General features: G+C 43.4%; 1 protein-coding gene across 2 annotated transcripts; it reads right to left on the reverse strand.

Moving 5' to 3' along the window:
- Positions 1 to 390: 390 nt before the first annotated feature.
- Positions 391 to 20,321, reverse strand: TRIM4 (tripartite motif containing 4). Of its 2 annotated transcripts, XM_067705669.1 has the most exons (7): positions 19,698 to 20,321; positions 17,327 to 17,401; positions 12,952 to 13,047; positions 12,030 to 12,260; positions 11,020 to 11,042; positions 10,656 to 10,753; positions 391 to 4,061 (listed from the first exon to the last, which is right to left on the reverse strand). In XM_067705669.1, the coding sequence occupies exons 1-7, from the start codon at positions 20,088 to 20,090 to the stop codon at positions 3,475 to 3,477; spliced, it is 1,503 nt and encodes a 500-aa protein (XP_067561770.1). In that variant the 5' UTR covers positions 20,091 to 20,321; the 3' UTR covers positions 391 to 3,474. The 2 variants fall into 2 exon arrangements, with proteins under 2 accessions (XP_067561770.1, XP_067561769.1); XM_067705668.1 differs by lacking the exon at positions 17,327 to 17,401 and having other exon boundaries at positions 19,698 to 20,319.
- Positions 20,322 to 21,009: the final 688 nt, after the last annotated feature.

Here is a 21,009-nt window from a genome sequence, read left to right on the forward strand (position 1 = left end):
AAGCATCAGAAGAGTTTATTTTTAACCAATACAACAACTGGGTCCCATTCCATACCTGAAGAGATGAGAGACAGTCCAATATCAAGACCCAAAATAGAGGCAAAAAAACTGTTAAACAGATGGGTAGAAGAGAAAAAATTTTTTCTCAGTAAAAGATGCAAGTTCTTTGCAATAATAAGTAGTGATGGAAACCAGAATGTGTCACCCCAAAATATGCCTCTTTGACATAAAAATCATTTTGAGCTGAAGGCAATTAAGAGGCAGCAAACCCAGAAACCCTAAAGGCAGGATATAAATTCTTCTTTTACCGGAGACAGACTCAGCCCAGAGGCAGTGCCAGAAGAATCTGCAAACACACACTGACCCATTTGTTTCCACACATAGAGTTACCCTCACACAGTCTGCCACCCTTGCAAGACTAAAACTGCTTACCTTTGTCCTATCATCTCTCCACAATTTTATTGTTCTTTGTCGAAGATACTATGAAAGCCAGAATTCTAAGCCAAGGCTTTGAGTTAGTATTCATTTTATGTTTCTCCTGCATGATGTGTTGCATGTGTTAAACTTTTTCTTGTTAATCTTTCTTTTCGTTAGAGTCCCAGCTGAAAACCTCAGATAAGCAGAGGCAAAGTTTTACCTCCGTTATAGTAGTATAAAGGGAGGCTTATAAAGGCCTTTTCTTTGAGAAAAGAGGAAAAGGTCTGGAATCACTGCCATCAGAAGATGTAAAAAGGAATTTAAGATCAAGCTTGTTTACCAAGCAGCCCAAAGAGCCTACTCGAAGTCAGAGAACAAGTCTTTGTAGCAGAACCAACCAAGCTGGTTCAACAGCCCAGAAAGAAGAGTGGAGGAAAGGTACTAATGAGTTTCCCAAGGACTGGAAATTAACAATGTAGGTGTTGTCGACAAAAAACTAATCGATCTAAGAAGGAAATGGAAAATTTTATTCGAGCCAAATTTGAGGATTATAATCCAGGAAGAGTACCTGAGAAAGCTCTGAGAACCGTTCCACCCGTTAGAAGTCAAGGCACAGTTATACAAGTTTTTTGAGATGGGGGCTGTACATCAAATGACATATTAATGACAGTTTACATCGGATCTAAGCACCATGTGACCCCTTATCAAGAAGGAATGTTATCTTCGAGGGAGCTGTCCTGTTGATGCTAGGAGAATGCTGCTCTTTATGGTTGAGCAGGTATTTCTGCTGATGGGGGAGGTTTGGTCGATGCATAATGCAGACACACGATGCACAGTGCAGGGACACAGACCAATGGGCAGGGAAAATTTTTTTATGTTTAAATTTTTCTTGTCTTGCCATAAAATATGAATATTATTTCACAGTACTGAAGGAAGTCCTGATGGGAAGTGTGTTAAATTCCTAAGTTCCACAAACTGGGTGGCTTAAAACAACAGAAATTTACTGTCTCACAGTTCTGGAGGCCAGAAGTCTGAAATGAGGGTGTTTGCAGGGCCATGATCCCTCAGAAGCTTCTAGGGGAGGATTCTTCTTTGCCTTTTCCAGCATCTAGCAGCCCCAGGCGTTCATTGGCTTGTGACAGCATAACTCCAGCCTCTCCCATAGCCATCTTCCCTCTGTGTCCTCACATCGCATTTCTGTGTATGTAAGTGTGTGTGTGTGTGCACAAAATTCCCTCTAAGGATACTAGTGATATTGGATTAGGTCCCACCCTAATGGCCTCATGTTAATTTCCAGATAAGGTCACATTCACAGCTAGGACTTCAACATATCTTTTTCTCTGGAGGACAGAATTCATTCAACTCATAACAGCAAGGATCTTGGAGAGTTAAGGAGAACTCAGCAGAAATCACTGAATGAGGGCGATTGCTCCAGCTGCAAAGGAAGACAAGCCAGGATGGGCTGGGACACAGGAAGGGGAGGAGGGATTAGGGAGGGTACTGGAAGTTTTGTAAGAAGCTGCCAGAAAGCCTATTGCAAGTCTGGGAGGAGACACATTAAAATGTTAGTGGTGGTGGGATTACCAATAACTTTAATTTTCTTCACGCTTTTTATATGTTCCAAAGTTTCTATAATAAGTACGTGATTTATAACCAGAGAGAAACATTCATTATTTTTCAAATAACTCTCCAGTAACAGTCACAAACCTCTGAGTGCATACAATCTAGCGCAGGAAGGTAAAGAGAGGAGGACACTCACACAGGGTAAAAACATGTAACAAAATAAAAACCTGAAACAAAGGCGTTGGAGACCACAATCAGCATTCAGTAAGTGCTCATGTAGGTGAGCGTAAGGTGAACGTAGAGTAGCAAAGACCAGGACTTTCCTCTCAGATCTAGATTCAATCCCAACATGCCCATTTGACAGCTGGGCAGGACTGAGCAAATTAATCTCAAGGTTTGTTTTTTCTTTTGTAAAGACAGGATTTTAATTTCCATCTCATTTCCATCTCTGTTGCAAGAGTCACGTGGGAGCATTATGTGAAGAGGCTAGCACAGTGTAAATACTTAACAAGGGTTTCCCAACATTTTCAGGATGACGTTAATAACCTTGTGCACACAGTATACGACTCTGACGAATGGAGAGCATAATGAACCCTTGAGGGCAGAGACACGGTCAGGTGAAGAGTAACAACACGGGCAGAGCAGGGGAAGACTGCCTCAATTTTCCAATCCAAGAAGTGAGGAATATCAGTACTTACTGGAAAGAAGAGGAATTACATGACTAAACAGAAAGGGATTCTATAAAGCGGTCAAATCTCAGGAAGAAAAGTGAGACAGGCCTGTACTGTGAGATGTCCAAGCTATGTGCCTAGAGCACCGGTTAGGATACGAGACAGGCCTGTACTGTGAGGTGTCCAAGCTATGCGCCTAGAGCACCGGTTAGGATACTTCAGCCTGCAAGTGACCAGAAGGCAACTAGACTGCCTTATACAATAAAGAAGCAATAATCTCATATAACAAGAAATTCATGATTAGGGAAATTCCGACCATTTCATGATGCCAACAAAAACCACATTTCTCCTCCTTTTTCCACGGTTACTGTGCTCCTCTCAGTTCCAGTATACCTACTAACATCAGGAGAGGGGCTGTGTCTTCCCAAACATCTCTTTCTAAAAAGCTAAAAAACTTTCCTCAGAGGCACCTTGGAGAATTTCTCACCCCGCCTCGCTGGCCAGAAGCCCCTCCTATGGGCCTGTGTCTCCCTGAGGCATGTGGAGGGCACATCCTGAGCAGTGCATTTAGGAAGAACCAGAGGAGAAGGAGAGAAAGTGGGCCAAGTGGCTACTGGAGAGATACCCAGCAGGGTCTCCCACATCTGTCTACGCACATGATGTCCAGGGGGGCTGAACAAAATGTGAAGTTGGAATCTGAATGGACAGAATTGAGGGACCACCCAGGATGGATTTATATATGAAGTCAAAGATGAGGGCCAAGGGATGTATGTCCCTGGGCTGGGGCACAAGGCAAAGATTCTTGGGCAGGAGAAGAACAGCCTCATTTCCCGCCAGTTGCTGGTGGGATGACTAAAGATGCTAATGGACTCAACCAGAAAAACGGCCGGAGACGTGAGATGGAAGGACAGGAAAAAGTGTACAGGTGTTCTCCATCCGCAGCACTGTAGAATGAGATTTCCCCAGCCCTGTGATCTAGGAAAACTCCCACCCGGTGAAGAGCTGGCTCTAGCTTGGTAGGCCTCACAGAGATGTCTGTCAGGGGCCAATAGCCAGCAGAACTCCAACAAAGAGCCCAGATTCCCATGCGTGGGGACATTGTTGAACCACCAGTAATCCCCATGATGTCCTCCCGACACAACCCCACAGCAACCTCCAGGCTACCTTGGTGCTCAACTTCCCAGTAATGTTTCCCTGAAGTGAAAACGTTTTTTCCCAAAACGCAGGGTAAGTGCTGAAATCTCTCCACAAAGTCTGCGGTCCTCTGAGGATTCCTCCATCCAGTAAAGTAGCTCCACGCGGTAGAAAACAGTGGCCAAGAACTGGCTGATTCTCCATTTTTCACATATCTCCCTTCCTGGGAGAAGACAAGTTTGGGATAAGCAGTGTCCTCAGCTAGATTTACAGCCACTGCAGAGAAAATGAGAGCTGAGATCAGTAATGCAAGAGCTTACCACCAACCCTCCTCCAGAAACACCCGTCTGTTCCAGCTTCAGTGCCATCCTTCTCCTATCACATACTGTTAGGGATAAGACGACTCATTGTCCTTCAACTGACCATCAGCTGGGCCTAACAGGCCATAGTGTGTGTTAGTAACCTGAAATCTTCATTCCCCTTCTGCTTTCAAAGACTATGATCTAGAAAATGGGGAGCCCATTATTTCATGGCCCCAAGTCTTCACCACCAGCATAAAATTTGGAGAAACAGTAACAAATACTGCCTTGTTGAATCAGGACCAGAACCAAAGCTGTCGACTGGCTGGTTCTTTGTACAGGAACACACAGATATCATCACTAACAAGGTATCTCTTTACTGATTCCAGCTGTTCACTGGGCATCTCTGCAAGCCTCCAGCAGGTAACTCAAAACCAAATTCAGAGCATCCCAAGTCCCTTTCCACTCTCAAGACTAATCCTCCCTCACATGCAGACTTCTTGTTTTCTATGTTCTCTAAGGTCGAATAATATTAGCTCCACCCAAACACTCACACTTGGAAATCTTAAGGTTATTTGATTCTTCTTTCCCTCTGACCCTCGGTGGCTAATTAATCACCAAGTCCTATCAATTCTACCTCTGAAATATCACTCAGGTTCTTTTCTTCCTCTCCTTTCCCATCGCCATTGTCTTCACTCGGACCTTCTGCATCTTTCACAGTAACTGTGTCTATAACTTCCTCCCTGGCCTGCCTCCAACTTCTCTTCCCTCCCAGACTCTCCATGTCTCTTTAGTTTGCTGAGAGTTGTGTTTTCTTTTCTTTTGTTTTTTTAATCAGAAATGAATGTTAGATTTTTTTTTTTATTTAGCATCATCATTGGAGTATAATTGCTTTACAATGTTGTGTTAGTTGCTGCTGTATAACAAAGTGAATCAGCTATACATATACATATATCCCCATATCCCCTCCCTCTTGCGTCTCCCTCCCACCCCTCTAGGTGGTCACAAAGCACTGAGCTGATCTCCCTGTGCTATGCGGCTGCTTCCCACTAGCTATCTATTTTATGTTTGGTAGAGTATATATGTCAGTGCCACTCCCTCACTTCATCCCAGCTTACCCTTCCCCCTCCCCGTGTCCTCAAGTCCTGAATGTTAGATTTTGACAAGGACTTTTTCTGCAACTACTAGGTGATCAAATAGTTTTCCTTTTTTTAATTTGCTAACGTCGTGAATTATATTGACTTTCAAATGTTAAACCAAACCTGCTTTTCTACGATAAACCCCATTTGGTTGTGATGTATTATACATTGTTGAATTCAAGTTGCTAAAATTTTCTTTAGAATTTTTCTATGTTCATGAGGGACACTGATCTATTCTCTTCTCTTATAATGTCTTTGTCTGATTTTACTATCATGGTAATGCAGGCCTCATAGAACAAACTGGGAATAGTTCTTCAATTTTTTGTTAAGAGTTCACGTAGAATAAATATTTTTTAAACGTTTGGTGAAATCACCAGTGAAGCCATTTGGGAAGGTTTCTAACACGAATTTCTTTAATAGAAATAAGGTTATTCCAGCTATCTATTTTTTCTTGAGTCAGCTTTAGTCACTTGAGTCTTTTAAGGACTTTGTCCATTTCATCTATGTTGTCTGACATATCAGCATAAAGTTGCTTGTAATATTCCCTTATTATCCTTTTAATATCTATAGAATTTGTAGTGATGATGCCTCTCATTCTTAATACTAGTGATGTATCTGGTCATTCTGCTTAAAGTATCTCAATAAAATTGATATTCTCAAAGAAAGAGCTTTTGGTTCCACTAACATTTCTTTTGTTTTCTGTATTCTATTGCAATGATTTATGCTCTGATTTTTATTATTTCCATTCTTCCGTTTTGGGGGGCTTTATTTGCTCTTCTTTTTCTAGTGTCTTAAGGTAGATACAGATGTCACTGATTTAAGAACTTTCTTCTTTTATAATATAGGTGATTAGTGCTATACATTTCCCTGTGTCGCTTTAGCTGTATCCCACAAATTCTGAAATGTTGTGTTTTCCTTTTCATTCAGTTCAAAGTATCAACACTCTCTACTTCCCTTTTGATTTCACCTTTAATTCATGGGTTATTGAGAAGTGTGTCATTTAGTTTCCTAACATTTGGGGAACTTCCAAGGATTTTTTTTTTTAACTGATTTCGAACTCAAATGCATTGGGGTCAGAGAACACACTTTGTATGGCTTGAATCCTTTTGAATACTGAGATATGTCTCATGGCCCACCCTGTTCTACCTTAGAAAATGTTCCATGTACAGTCAAAAAGAATATGTACTCTGTTTTTGTTTGGGGCAGTATTCTGTAAATAACAGGGTGGTCAAGTTGGTTGACACTGCTATTCAAATTCATAGTGTTATTCAGTCTACTATATCCTTACTGATTTTCTGCCTACTTGTTCTAAAAATTATTTTTAAAAGGTACTGAAAATTCCAGCTATAATTGTGGATTTGCCTGTTTCTCCTGGCAGCTCTATTAATTTTTGCTTAATATATTTTGAAGCTCTGTTATTAGGTGTATAAATGTTTAGAACTGTTATGTCCTCCTGATAAAACGACTCCTTAATCATTAGCACTTGACTTTATCTCTGGTAATAGTCCTTGCTCTGAAATCTTCTTGATATTAATATAACCATTCCAGATTTCCTTTGACTAACGTTAGCATGGTATAGCTTTTTCCATTGTTTTACTTTTAACATATATGGGTCTTTATATTTAATGTGCGTTCCTTGCAGCATATAGTTGGGTCTTGCTTTTTTTTTATCCAATCCAACCAGTCTCTCCCTTCTGATTAGGACCATTTATACTTAATATGATTATTAACATGATTAGGTTTGTGTCTATCATCTTGTTATGTTTTCTATTTGTCGTATTCTTTTTTCCTCTTTTTTGCCTTCTTTCTGATTAACCAAGTATTCTGATGATTCCACTTCATCTCCTTTGTTGACTTATTAGTTACAACTCTTTTATCTTAGTGATTGCCATAAGGTTTATAATATACACCTTTAACTTAACAGCCTACCTTCAAGACATATTATACCACTTCACATATAAGAATTGTATAATAGGGACTTACCTGGTGGTGCAGTGGTTAAGAATCCATCTTCCAATGCAGGGAACATGGGTTCGATCCCTGGTCGGGGAACTAAGATCCCACATGCCACAGGGCAACTAAGCCCGTGCACTGCAACTACTGAGCCCACGTGCTCTAGAGTCCACGCACCACAACTAGAGAGAAGCCCGCTCGCCTCAGTGAAGCGCCTGCACACCGCACTAAGACCCGACGCAGCCAAATAAATAAATACTTTAAAACAAAGAACTATATAACGGTATACTTCTATTTCTCCCCTCCCAACTTTCATGCTATTATTGTTGTGCATTTTACTTGTAAATACGTTATAAACTCTATAATATGTTATTTTCTGTCTGTTTAAACAGTCAATTACTGTATTTGTCAGGGTTCTCCAGAGAAATAGAACCAATAAGATGTACTGTATAGAGAAAGAGATTATAAGGAATTGTTTCATGTGATTATGGTGACTGGCAAGTCCAAATCCACTGTGTGTGACAGAAGGCTTACAACCCAGGGAAAAGTGATGTTCCAGTTCAAAGGCCACAAGGCAGGAAGAACCAAAGCTGCAGATGGAGTCCTAAGGCAGTCTGCTGTAGAATTCCCTCTTGTTCAGGGTGAAAAGTCAGCCTTTTGTTCTATTCAGGACTGCAACTGATTAGATTAGGCCCACCAGCATTATGGAGAGCAATCTGCTTTACTCAAGTTTCCTGGGGTTTTTTTTTTTGGTTTTTTTTTTTGCAGTACGCAGGCCTCTCACTGTTGTGGCCTCTCCCATTGCGGAGGACAGGCTCTGGACGTGCAGGTTCAGCGGCCATGGCTCACAGGCCCAGCCACTCCACGGCATGTGGGATCCTCCCAGACTGGGGCATGAACCCGTGTCCCCTGCATCAGCAGGCGGACTCTCAACCACTGTGCCACCAGGGAAGCCCAAGTTTCCTGATTTAAATATTAATCTCATCCCAAAACACTCTTACTGTCACAACAACACCTGAAATAATGTTTGACCAAATATCTGGGCACCTTGTGCCCCAGTCAAGTTAACACATAAATTAGCCATCCCTATTACCTTTTAATGAGATTTAAGTAATGACAGAAGTACATATTTCTTTATGTCATTACCATTTCATAAGATGTTTTATTCCTTTGTGTAGATCTGACTTCCATCTGGTATCATTTTCCTTCTGCTTAAAGGACTTCCTCTAACATTTCTTGCAGTGTTGGTCTGATAAACTCTTTCTGGTTTTGGATATCAGCAAACATCTTTGTTTCACTTTGTTTTTGAAGGGTATTTTTGCCAGGAATAAAAGTCTGGGTTAACAGTTATTTTCTTTCATTCCTTTAAAGATTTTGTTCACTTGCATTGCTTTCAATGAGTAATGTGATGTCATCTTTATCTTTGTTCCACTGTAACATGTCCTTTTTAACTTGTTGCATTTAAGATTTTCTCTTTATCACTGGTTTTGGTGTAGTTTTCATCATGCTTAGGATTTGCTGAGTTTCTTGGATCTGTGTACTTATAGTTTCCATCAACTTTGGGAAGTTGTCAGTCATTATTTCTTCAAATGTTTTTTCTGTCTAATCCCCATCCCACTCCTCTCCCTGAGGGGTACCAATGACCAGACACAAGGCTGCATGAAAATGACCCACAGTTCACTGATGTTATTTTCATTTTTTAAGTTTTTTTCTCTGTGTGTTTCATTTTGCATAGTCTCCACTGCTCTATCTTTTCAAGCTCACTAAGCTTTTCTTCTGCAATGACCCATTAACCCCAACCAGCTTGTTCTTCATCTCAGTTACAGTAGTTTTCATCTCTAGAAGTCTGTCTGAGATTTTTTTATATCTTCCATGTCCCCATATGCCTCTTTACAAAATAGCTACAATAACTGTATTAATGTTCTTCTATGCTTATTCTAGCGTCCAGGTAAATCCTGGATCAGTTTCAATTGATTATTCTCCTCATCATGGGTCACGTTTTCCTATCTTTTTGCCTGCCTAGTAATCTTTGACTGGATGCCAGGCATTGTGGTCTTACATTGTTGGGTACTCATTTTTTTAAATTCCTATCCATCTTGTTGAGTTTTGTTCTGGGATGCAGTTACTTGGAAATAATTTCATCCTTTTGGGTCTTATTTCATGATTTGTAAAGTGGGTCCAAAGCAGTGCTCAGTGTAGGGTTAATTATTCCCCACTAATGAGGCAAGATTTTCCTGAGTACTCTACCCAGTGCCCCACGAATTAAGAGTTTTCCAGAGGCTGGTAGGAACAGGCATTGCTCCTGGCCCTGTGTGAGCACCAGGAACTGTTTCTTCTACTCATTTTGGAAATTTCCTTCCTCAAACTCGGTTAGTTCTTTACAAGCATGTACTGATCAGCATTCTGCTGAATGTTCACGGCGTGTCTCTGTAGATCACCTGGGTTCTCTCTCTGTCCAGCTCTCTCCTCTCCAGTACTCTGTCCAGTGCTCTGTAAACGCTCAGTGCTTTGTTCTCCCTGGACTCTCAGCTCCACTCCTCAACTCAGGAAGTCCACCTGGCTCCACCGCTGTTACCCTCTCTGAGGTGGGCTGGAAACTCTCTCAAGGCTGTAGGCTGGGGCCATCATAGAGCGCACCTCATTTGTTTCACATTTCCCATGGATCACTGGCCTTCACTGCCTGAGGTCCAGTGTTTTAAAAACTGCTGCTTTATGTATTGTCTGTTTTGGGTTTGTTTTGTTTTTTTTTTGGTCAACTAAGTTTCAGGAGTAAATCCAGGCCCTGTTACTGCATTTTAGCTGGAAGTAGACATCCACAACATGATGCTTAATCAGGTACATGCACATGAGAATTGAGTGCATACCTTTACATCACGTACATGCCTTGGTACTTCTCTGGAGATCTAATAAGTTTATCTTCAGTCTTTCCTACACTCATCTTCTCAAACTCAGTTCCTGCCTTTCCCCATATGCACCTTATGGTTGAGTCACATCAGATACCCTCTCCTCCATTTTCTCCACACCTTAGCTCATGCTGCCGCCTCTGCCTGGAACAGGATTCCCTCATTTTCCACTTGGCAAACTGATACTCATCCTTCAAATTCCCAAACAACTGTCATCACCTCTGCTGTGAAAACTTTCCCACTTCACCCCCAACAGAGGTCTTCCTCTGTAGTTTTGCAGTATTTTATTCATACCACTGATAAACACTGGATCCCACTGTATTACAGTAAAGTGATACGTGTCTGTCTCTCCAATTTGTAAGCAAATAGGTCTTTTTCTTTTTGTATCACAAGTACCTTATAACACACAGTATGTGTTAAATGGATGTTTCTTGAATGAAGCATATATCCATTTATTCCTAAGTACTTATTACCATTTTCCTGGCCCTCCTGTCAGCTGCATGCTCTGTTTTCTCTTTCCTTTCCAGACTTCTCTCGTTCATTCTCTGAGCTCCAACTCCCAGAAATTCTGCTCACCTTGAAATCGCTTCAGCATTTCCTTCATCATTGGTAGCCGGCACACAGTCTTCACCTTTAGAACTTCAAAGGAATAGTTCACATCCTGGTTCTCACACCTAAGAGAAGTGCAGAAGGCTGCTCTGCTTAGGAGACAACTAGGACACCCAAGACCCCCAACTCCCAACTGAAGGTTCAAATCCCAGAGCTCAGACTACTTCTCTCCCGCTCCTCCTGGCAAAAGTGAACAGTGGAACTCCTCCCCGACAACCCCCTCACGTCAACGTCCACACTGATCTATGGAGCCCAGGCCTCATTTCCCCTCTGCTTGGCCTGTATCTTTACCATTCTCCTCAAGCCCCCATAAGAAGGCAAGATTTTGTACCTGGTCAACACATCTTTTGGATTCTGTGAAGAGAAGAAAGAAATAAGTTATGTACCTTCCCCTAGAGATCTGTTACTCAACTTTGTGAGCAGGTATTTTTCTGTCAGTTGCTTTTATTAACGTCACATATGCTCTCATGCTGTCAAACCCAATGCATTAACACAATGTAGTCTTTGTTTCATGTGACCCCTCTGAACTATTTCACAATGTTGACCAATCCTTTCCTTGAAGCCCTCCTCTTTCTCCTTTGGCACTATGACATTAGCTCTCTCCTGGCTTTTTGCTTACCTCTCCGTCTACACTCTTTCAATCACAGACAAATGTTAGTGAGGATGTGGTGGGAATATAAAATGGGAAAAGGCAGTTTCTTTAAAAGTTGAATATAAATATAGCATACAGCCTAGCACAGAGAGAAATGAAAACATATGTCCACACAAAGAATGACAGACAAATGTTAAAGCAGAATCCTTCCTAATAACCAAAAGGTGGTAACAACCCAAATGTCCATCAACTGGTGAACAGATATAAAAATGTGGCATATTCTACAATGGAATACTATTCTGGAATTTAAAAAAGGGATGCAAATACAATACTAATATATGCTACAACATGAATGAACCTCAAAAACATTACACTAAATGAAAGAATCCATATACAAAAGAAATGTGTTATTTCAAAGATTCTGCTATAGTATATCTTTAGATATGAAATTGGAACTTCACTGCTCAAATTGTAAAAGTTCTAGACAGTTCTTGGAATCTAAGTATCTCATATTACCTGAGCTCATCAGGCCTAAATTTCACATTAATTTCCTTTGAAAGATGAATTTTTGACTCTTTAATTGTATAATAAAAATAATAACACAACAGCAACACAGAGAAAACACGTCTTCTACTAAACCCACTCACCAGGAAGGACATTCAGTTCTAAAGGCAAGAGGGAGTTCAGTTAGGGATGTTAAATAACAACTCTGTAAAGACAAAGACTACGCCCTTCCCTGCCGGTCTCACCTGGAGCAGCTCCAGGGTGGAGCTCTGGCTCTTCTCCCCCACCTCGAAGATGAGCTTCTTCATGGAAGTGATCATTTGATTGAGCCTTAATGTGTTCTCATTCTGTTTCTTCTTTGTCTCTTCTTCTTCTTGGCTCAGTCTCTTAAGAAACAATTGCTCTTCTTCAGCCAGGAAGACGTGCAGCTTTGCAAACTCCGCACTGACTCTCGTTCGCTTATTCTTCATCTTCTCCTATAGCCACAGGGGACTAGCTCAGTCCTTGTTCTGCCTGGTCCTTCCTCCTAAATTCCTTGCACATGACTCCCTAACAACCCATGATCCTTCCATCCAAATCACCTCCTCCAGAAAAGTTCCTGCCCAGCCCTTACAAATTTCCCCTACTCCTTTCTTTACACCTACTTGGTATCTTTGTACTAGTCTATATAGTATTAGTTCATTCTTTGTAACATCTGAGTCTCTGCTATGATAGCAATGCCTTGTTTGTACACTTTTTAAACTAAAATGCACTTGCATATCTATTATTTAATTTAGCCCTCAGATCACCTACCATTTAGTTAAATCTTAGATGTGCACATGTGCGCCCACATCATGCCTCCCAACTAGACTAGCATCTCTGGAAGCAAAGTCCATTTGCTTTCCACAGTGCCACAGACCCAAATCAACTCCAATGTAGGAAGCCAACCTAGGGAGAAAGCAGGAAAGAAAGGAACACTACCCTTGAGATATGAGGATGAAGTGTGTAGAACTCATGTTGCCCAAAGACACAGGTCAGTAGAGGCAGATTCTTCCTGTTCTATCACCTTATGTGAAAGGGGCCTAACAACTGGTGAGATCCACAAGCTCTTCCCAGCGAAAGCCCTTGAGCGGCCTCAGACTGAAAGGACTCAAGGGCAAGAAATACCCAACCAACTTCTGCTCTTACCTTCCACTCTGCAGCATTCTTCACTTCCATGTCCTGTAAATGCATGGCTTTATTCATCTTGGCTGTCAGACTATGTTGAGTCTTCAGAAGTTTTTCCTGTCAGCAGAAACACGCATAAGTAAGAAATCATCTCTCCCAGCATCTTCCTTGTTCAAGAGCTAAAAGTCACCTAATTCAAACAGGGGATGAGATTGAGAAAATGCTGAAGATGACTACAGGCTAATGCATAAGAATTATTCTGGGGCTTCCCTGGTGGCGCTGTGGTTGAGAGTCCGCCTGCCAATGCAGGGGACACGGGTTCGTGCCCTGGTCCGGGAAGATCCCACATGCCGCGGAGCGGCTGGGCCCGTAAGCCATGGCCGCTGAGCCTGAGCATCCGGAGCCTGTGCTCCACAACGGGAGAGGCCACAACAGTGAGAGGCCCGCATACCACAAAAAAAAAAAAAAAAAAAAAGAATTATTCTGTTCTAAAATCATCATAATACAATATAGAGTATGCCTATTAAATAGACAAAAATTTAAAATTGTTAGAAGATTAATAAATGCCTAGTCCTGGCAAGGGAAGAGGCCTCTGGCACCATAATAGTAGGAGAGTAAAGGTCCCATCTTTTTGAAGAGCAACTGGAAGGATTTAACGAAATTTAAAATATGCATAATCCTATTTCTAATAATATCCAACAAAAAAACACTAGCAAAAATAATATGTATAGGAATGTTAACTGCAGCATTATTCACTACCCATCAATGTGAAATCATTAAATTATGGTATATTGATACTCTACATCAATTTCAGGTAGCTCTCTATATGATTCCGTTTTGAAAAGAACAAATATACATGTGTCTGTGCAAGTGTGTGCGTTTGTATCTGAACAGAGGGAAAATCCGGAAGGGTATATACCTAAGTATTATTAACACTGCTTATCTCTGGGGAATAGGAATGGCTTGAAAGTTGGAGGGGGAGGACTAGAAATTTTATAAATCTCTGTTTTGTTTGAATTTCTACAAGAGGCACATATCTTTTTATAATTAGAAAAAAACAAATAAGCTATTAAAAAAATTGAGTCGATCAGAAGGAACACAGTGGGCTGCAGAGGGGAAGCACCTAACAGCAGAATCTCAGGGATGACCTTAGAGACAGAGGCAGACAGGTAAGAGACACGCACAAATCACTGTCAAATCTGATGTACGTGTGAAGGCTGTCATGAGATAAATAGCTCCTTTGAATGTGACGAAGATTTTTCTTTAAGCTTTCAAATATATTTGAAATAGAACTTTTCAGTTTTTAAAAGCCCTTAACAATTTTCAGTATGTATGAATTTTCCTGTTTCATTACCTAAGCTTTTTTGTATCTTGCCACAGTTGGGCTCTTATAGTGGTCCCCTGAGTAAACTTGGTAACGTTCTGGGAGTAGAAAACTTCTTCCCTGCAATAACAGAGACTGCCACGAAGTGGCAGGACGGCAACACAAGCATTTCAAAGCTGGGTGGACGCACCAAAGTTTGAAAATCACTCTCTTCATTTAACATCAGACAATTGTGTGTATATAAAACTATAATAAAAGAGCAGACATTTATACCATGAAGACATTTGCTGACTTGTGATCATGTAGTTCAAACGACATGAAACTTCAAATCAGGTCTGAGTTTCAGTCTAGACCTTCACAAACTAGCTATGGATCTGTGGTCAAGTCAGCCTCACACATTTTCTGGGCCACAGCTGCCTTACCTAGAAGATGAAGACAACTAGACTAGATGGTCTTTTCTTAAACACCATCCCAGCACTTAGGTTCTGTGAATTTCAGTCACTGTAACCTCTGTATCCAATCCAAGCAGGGAGGTCTACCTCCAAAATACATATCAAATCTGCCTATCTGCCGTCCCCAGCCACCTCCTAGTTCAAGCCACCTCCTGTCTACACAACTACAATAACCTCATGACTGGGCTCCCTACTTCCAATCTTGTCCTTCTTTTATCCAGCGTCCACAGAGAAGCCAGCATAATCTTCTAAAGACCAGTCAGATCATGTCAGTCCCCTGCTTAAGATTCTCCATTGGTTTCCCGCATCACTAAGAAAATTCAAACACCTTGCGGTCCGACATAACCCCCCTCTTGTCTGCATCTCCCAGCTCGTGCTGCTTTCCCCCTTGCTCGTGATGCTTCAGGTGTACAGGTCTTTCAGTTCCATTGACAGGTCCTGCTCTTCCCAGCCTCACGGTCTTTGAATTTGCTATCCGCTGCCTGGGATGTTCTTCCCACAGTTCCTCAGATGGCTGATTCCTCATCCATCAAGTCTCAACTGAAATGTCATCTCCTCAGAGGAGGCTACCGTGTTCCCTTATTAAAGCCCGTGTCGCTTCTCTGGCACGGCACTATCTTTCTTTCACAGCACATATCATCATCTGCGGTCATTTACTTGTCCATGGTGTGCCTCTCACCCCCACCCCAGCCAGACTGTAAGCCCCATGGTCTTTTCACCACTGTCTGCCCAGTGCTGAGTCTGGTACTGTAGTACAGCAAGTGACACAAAACAGGTGGTTCAAGAAATACTGAGTATCTGTTAAATGAGTTAATAGCAATGAAGGGATTAGCTCCCAGAGTCACAGACTAAACATTGGCTTGAGGGAAAGAAGAGCTGTGCCTGGAAGCCTTTTCCAGGCAGAGTTTGCTCCCTGAAGCTTAGGACGCTATTCTCTTTCTCTGTTCTCTTTTTCTCTCCAACCACCAATGACTCCATTAAAGACAACTTCTGCTCTGAAAGATTTTTTTGAGATTCCCTCTGTGAAGATACTAAGACGTAGGTCCATGATCCTCTATCCTATCTGTACACTAGAATCACCTAGTGAATTTTTAAACAATGCTGATGCCAAGGGCCCCACCAACTGAATCAAACACTCGCAGGGGTTGGGGGGTAGTATTGCTTAAAAGTGCTTCCAGGTGTATCCTGAGCCACTGGTGGGGCCCAAGAGGGTGAGCAGAGTGGACTAGGAATTCATCAAAGCAGGTCTCCTGGATGCAGTACTCAGGGGCTCAGATCCTCAGAGAAAGCATCTAGCACACCGTCTGCAGGGCTCAGGTGTGGGCATAGGATGGGGGATATTTTCCATGGATTTAGGGAACTCCAAATTTTTAAGTCACGGTGCACCCACCTGAGTATGTGCTTGCAATAGGATGGTGGAAACAGAATTGCTCCACCCAAGAGCAACTTAATGTTTTTCTAGCTAACTTGGGGTGGTGTGGAGATGGATAAACTGAGCAGCGATGAAGCAGAGGAGGGTGCAGAAAAAGACAGACAACGGGCAATTGTGCCTAATGACCTGACTCCGGAACACCTGGCCAGTCAACCTCATGACATTCAACCCTCCCCAGCGTTACTCTCACCCACTCCCTACCTGTTGGCCCGTTTTTGTTTAATCCTGAAATCCCACCTCTTCCGATTAGTCTTCTCAGTTAGATTAGCTGTAGCAGAGTGACAAGTGACATGGGCTATAGGAATTAGAGGAACTCAGTCCAAGCTTAGCCACTTCCTAGCTTCTGTGACCTTGGGTAAGTGGTCTCACATCTCTGGGCCTCAGCTGCCTCATCTACAAAATGGGGAAAACAGAATCCATTCAACAGGGCTGCTATGGAAATTTAAAAATTACTATACGAAAAATGCTTAGAACTGTCAGTGATGCATAAGTAATCAACACCTGATAGCTATCATTAATATTATGATTATTGCCAAAGGTTGAAGCTTTAAGGGTTATTTTCCCCTTTCATACCTAACCACTTACACTTGCCTCAGCCCTCCCCCATAAATTTTTTTGGGGGGTCTTTTGGGGTTTTTTTTCGGCCGTGCAGTGTAGCATGAGGGATCTTAGTTCCCAGACCAGAGATCGAACCCACGCTCCCTTCAGTGGAAGCGCAGAGTCTTAACCACTAGATCGCCAGGGAAGTCCCATATATTTTCTCTTCCATTTCTCTGATGGGTCCTTTCCATCTCTTTTGCTGGCTACTAAGCATTGGTGTTTCCCAAGCTTCTCTTCATGCCCCTCTTTTTTTTTTACCTTTTATGTGGTCCCTCCCGGAAAATCTAATCAGCTTACTTCTTCTAAGACTTCAAGGGTAGGCTGATGATTCTAATCTAAAATACTGTGTTTCTAGCTTCCTATACCCCTGCCTCCTGTCCCTCTTCCTTGGACTTCCTGTCACAGTTACTTTACTCTCAACATGTCCCAAATAAGCACCAGATATCCAGACTGCCGTCCTAGACTCCTCTCTCTCCCCGACCCATCAGTTCCCATTAGTCACAATGTCATTCAGCTCCAGGTCATCATAACTCCACGCCCTCCTCTTCTCCATCACCCCTGCCCTGCACTAATTCAGGCCCTTACTACCTCTTGCTTGAAGTAGTGCAACAGCAGCCCAATTGGTCTTCTCCATTCATCCCCGTGGATGCCACAATGAACTTTCTAAAACAAAAGAACTGATCATGTCATCTCGTGCCTTAAAATCCTTCAATGATCCCCATTCCCTGGAAGAGAAAGCTCAGTCTTCTCACTATGGTCAACAAGATCCCCCACAACATGAACCCTGCCTCTGTCTTCAGCCTCAACTCCCACCATCCTCCCTGCCATGCGCTACCCTCCTGAAGCACAGAGCGACCTCTGGTCTTCCTATTTATCACATGCTATTCCACGTTGCCACACTACTGAATATGCTGTTCCCGTGGCCTGAACATCCTCTCCCCTACCTTGCTGCACTCATCCGTCAAGAGTGGACTCATGTTCCACTCCTCTGTGAAGGCGATCCTCACTCCTGTCTGATCACTCTAACCTCAGACCTTCTGTGTGTTGGTACAAACGTCAATAACTCTCACACACACTGAAATTACAGGACTACATGCTTATGCCCCATACAAGACAAGGCCCATGTCTTTCTCATCAATTTACGTCCAGATTCTAGAGGAATGACTAGCATACAGGAAGCACCGATAAAGGTTACTGAATAAAAAAAACGAATGTACACTTTCTAGTCTAACTTTGCATCTGTTTCCTGTTTGTAGTCAGCTGATAAAACCGTACAGCATTTCACAGTTCACAGTACACTTTAACTTGTATCATTAAATTCATGTTTTCAACAAGTACTTACTAGATACCAATTCAGATGGAGACCACCGGAGTGACACCGTCAGTAATGGAAGGGGGTGGGGCTACTCTGGAAAGGATGATCAAGGAAGGTCTTCAAGCTAAAGTCTAAAAGGATCTAAAGGATGGAAGGTATGAGTAGAGAGTGAACAGGCTTGAAACAAAAGCAAGAATGCCAGTGTGGCTGGACCAGAATATGATAAACCGATTTACTTGACTGAAGCTTCTTAACCCATAAGATAAGGCAGAACAGATAATCTCCAAATTCAAACATTAAGTGATTTTCCCAATTGATGAAGGAAGCTAGTAAAATCCAGACTCATCCCTACAAGCCAGGTTTTTCCCAAATCATTAGTTGTCTATGACATCTGTAGGTATAAACCCGTACTGTCCAATACAGCATCCATTAGCCATGTGAGCTCCTGAAATGTGGATAGTCCGAACTGATGTGTGTAAATGTGAAGTACACAGATTTCAAAGACCTATCATGAAAAAAAAAAGGTAAAATATCTCATTGATCATTTTTTATATCAATCAATGTTGAATGAATGTTCATTGCAGCACTATTTACAACAGCCAGAGCATGGAAGCAACCTAAATGTCCATCAACAGAGGAACGGACAAAGATGTGGTACATACGTACAATGGACTATTACTCAGCCATAAAAAGGAACGAAATTGTGCCATTTGCAGAGGCATGGATGGACCTAGAGACTGACATACAGAGTGAAGTAAGTCAGAAAGAAAAAAATAAGTATCGTATATTATTGCATATATGTGGAATCTAGAAAAATAGTATAGATGAACTTATTTTCAAAGCAGAAATAGAGGCACAGACGTAGAGAACAAACGTATGGATACCAAGAGGGGAAGGGGGGTGGGATGAACTGAGAGATTGGAAATGACATATATACACTACTATGTATAAAATAGATAACTAATGAGAACCTACTGTATAGCACAGGGAACTCTACTCGGTGCTCTGTGGTGACCTAAATGGGAAAGAAATCCAAAAAAGAGGGGACAGATGTATCCGTATAGCTGATTCACTTTGCTGTACAGCAGAACCTAACACAACATTGTAAAGCAACTATACTCCAAAATGTATATGTGAAATCACACTATCTGTGCCCATCCAAGTCAGAGAACAGCTGTAAGAAGAACCTGAGTTCTCCATTTTCTGATTATATCTTGTTTCATTTTCACAATAAAGAGGAAACAGAATGAGCTTTAAGAAAAAAAATCAATGTTGAATGATATTTTTGATAATTGGGTTAAATAAATTATTAAAATTAACATCACCTGTTTCTTTTTACCACTAGAAAAAATTTTAATAACATATGTGGCTCGTATTTTTGTTTCTATTGGACAGCACTGGTGTATAACCTCTCAGGATAACCGTCTTAAACTAGAAGCTCCCGGAAGCCAGTCCCTTGAAAATTCTGCGGTGATGACTGAGCCTTGCACCGGCCCTCCCAATCCCAGTTTTAACTCCAGCTCTGAGATCCGTGAGTAGCTTAACTTTTCTGAGCCTGGTGGGGATAGGATGGGGGTTCATGCTTCCAACGTGAACAGTAAACGTTCCCAGGCAATACCGGCAGCCCCGTAAGGGCCGGCTCACCCGGTAGCTCGCGAAGGCCTCGTCGACGGGGGCCATGGTGTGGGCCTGGTGCTCCTGGGACTCCCTGCACACCAAGCACACGAGCCGCTGATCGTCCTCGCAGAAGAGCCGCAGCGGCTCCCAGTGGCGGCCGCATAGGCCGTGGGGCGCGGGGCCCAGGCGCCGGCGCCGCATCCTCTCCGTCAGCCTGGCCAGGGCCCAGTTGGGCCGCATCGCAGCGGGCGCCGACGGCTGCCGGCACTCGGGGCAGGGAACCGGGCTGCCGCTCTGCGCCCAGCTGCGGCGCAGGCAGCCGCGGCAGAAGTTGTGGCCGCACTCGATGGACACCGGGTCCTCGAAATAGTCCAGGCAGATGGAGCAGGTCAGCTCCTCCTGGAAGTCCTCGGCCTCCATGCTGCTCCTCGGCCCCAGAGCCGGAGTCGTGGTTGGATGAGAGGTCTGCAGGCTGCGGGTGGTGGCCTTTGGACCCGCGGCCACCGCCTCCAGCGGGAGGGAAAAGTGCAGCCTCTTCCGGGGTTCGGCACCGAGCGGGGCCGCGCAACCGCCGGGCGGCGGCCCTTTCCCACGCGTACTGAGGCCGCCAACCCCGCGAACCTCCGGGTTTCCTCGCGAGGGCTGCGCGCTAGGCGTGACGGGACTGCGGCCTGCAACTGGACGAACAGTAGAGATGCGGAAGTCCCCCAAGAAGCCTAGAGAGGCCTCGAGGAGCCCGTAGTTCGGGGGACGCGCCGGAATGCGACGACTGCGCAGCTGCAGCAGCTGCTGAAGCAAAACGGTCAGGCGCTCATTAACTTCGTCTGGCCTTCAGGTTTGCGGGGTGAGGTCAATGTTCGCCGTCCGCTCCGGAAGATTTAGGCTCTGGAGTCCTAGGCGAGCTGCTGCCCAGAAGGGCGTTCCAGGCGGGCAGCAGCCTAGCGCCAGAAGGGCCAGAAGAACGAGGCGCATCTGTGCAGCCGGGCCTGGAGTGCGGTTAAGGAGGCGCCGTGCCCCGTAGGCTGGCTCTTCTTGAAGTCTCTCCTTTTTCTTTCAGCCTCATTCTCCAGGAGAGGAAGCCGTTCTTGTCCTCCAACCCCAAGGTCTAGTTGAGTTTCTAGAAAGGCAGGATTTCTGGCGCCCCACACGAAGCCCACCAACTCGAAGCCCACAGGCTCTCCTGGAGTTCGAGGATTCAGGCGAACTGGAGAGCCAGTTTTCTACGAGGCGACCAGGGAAGGGAGTGTTTAGCCCCACGACCTAGTGGGGAGCTGTCTGATCACTCTGCACTCTGATTTCCCTCTCTTTCTTCCCCAGCACAAGAGACACACCAGGTAGA

The sequence above is a fragment of the Pseudorca crassidens genome, chromosome 15 (genome assembly GCF_039906515.1).
Source record: "Pseudorca crassidens isolate mPseCra1 chromosome 15, mPseCra1.hap1, whole genome shotgun sequence".
Lineage (NCBI taxonomy): Eukaryota > Metazoa > Chordata > Mammalia > Artiodactyla > Delphinidae > Pseudorca > Pseudorca crassidens.

Bases quoted from the DNA above. Each gene is read 5' to 3' on its own strand.
- TRIM4 (XM_067705669.1), bottom strand. From the start codon at position 20,090: ATGGAGGCCGAGGACTTCCAGGAGGAGCTGACCTGCTCCATCTGCCTG. The intron at 17,402-19,697 runs GTGAGCCGGCCC...CTTTTGTTTTAG, and splicing joins AGGCCTTCGCGAGCTACCGG to AAAGTTCATTGTGGCATCCA. The intron at 10,754-11,019 runs GTACAAAATCTT...CACTTCTCTTAG, and splicing joins CCAAAAGATGTGTTGACCAG to GTGTGAGAACCAGGATGTGA.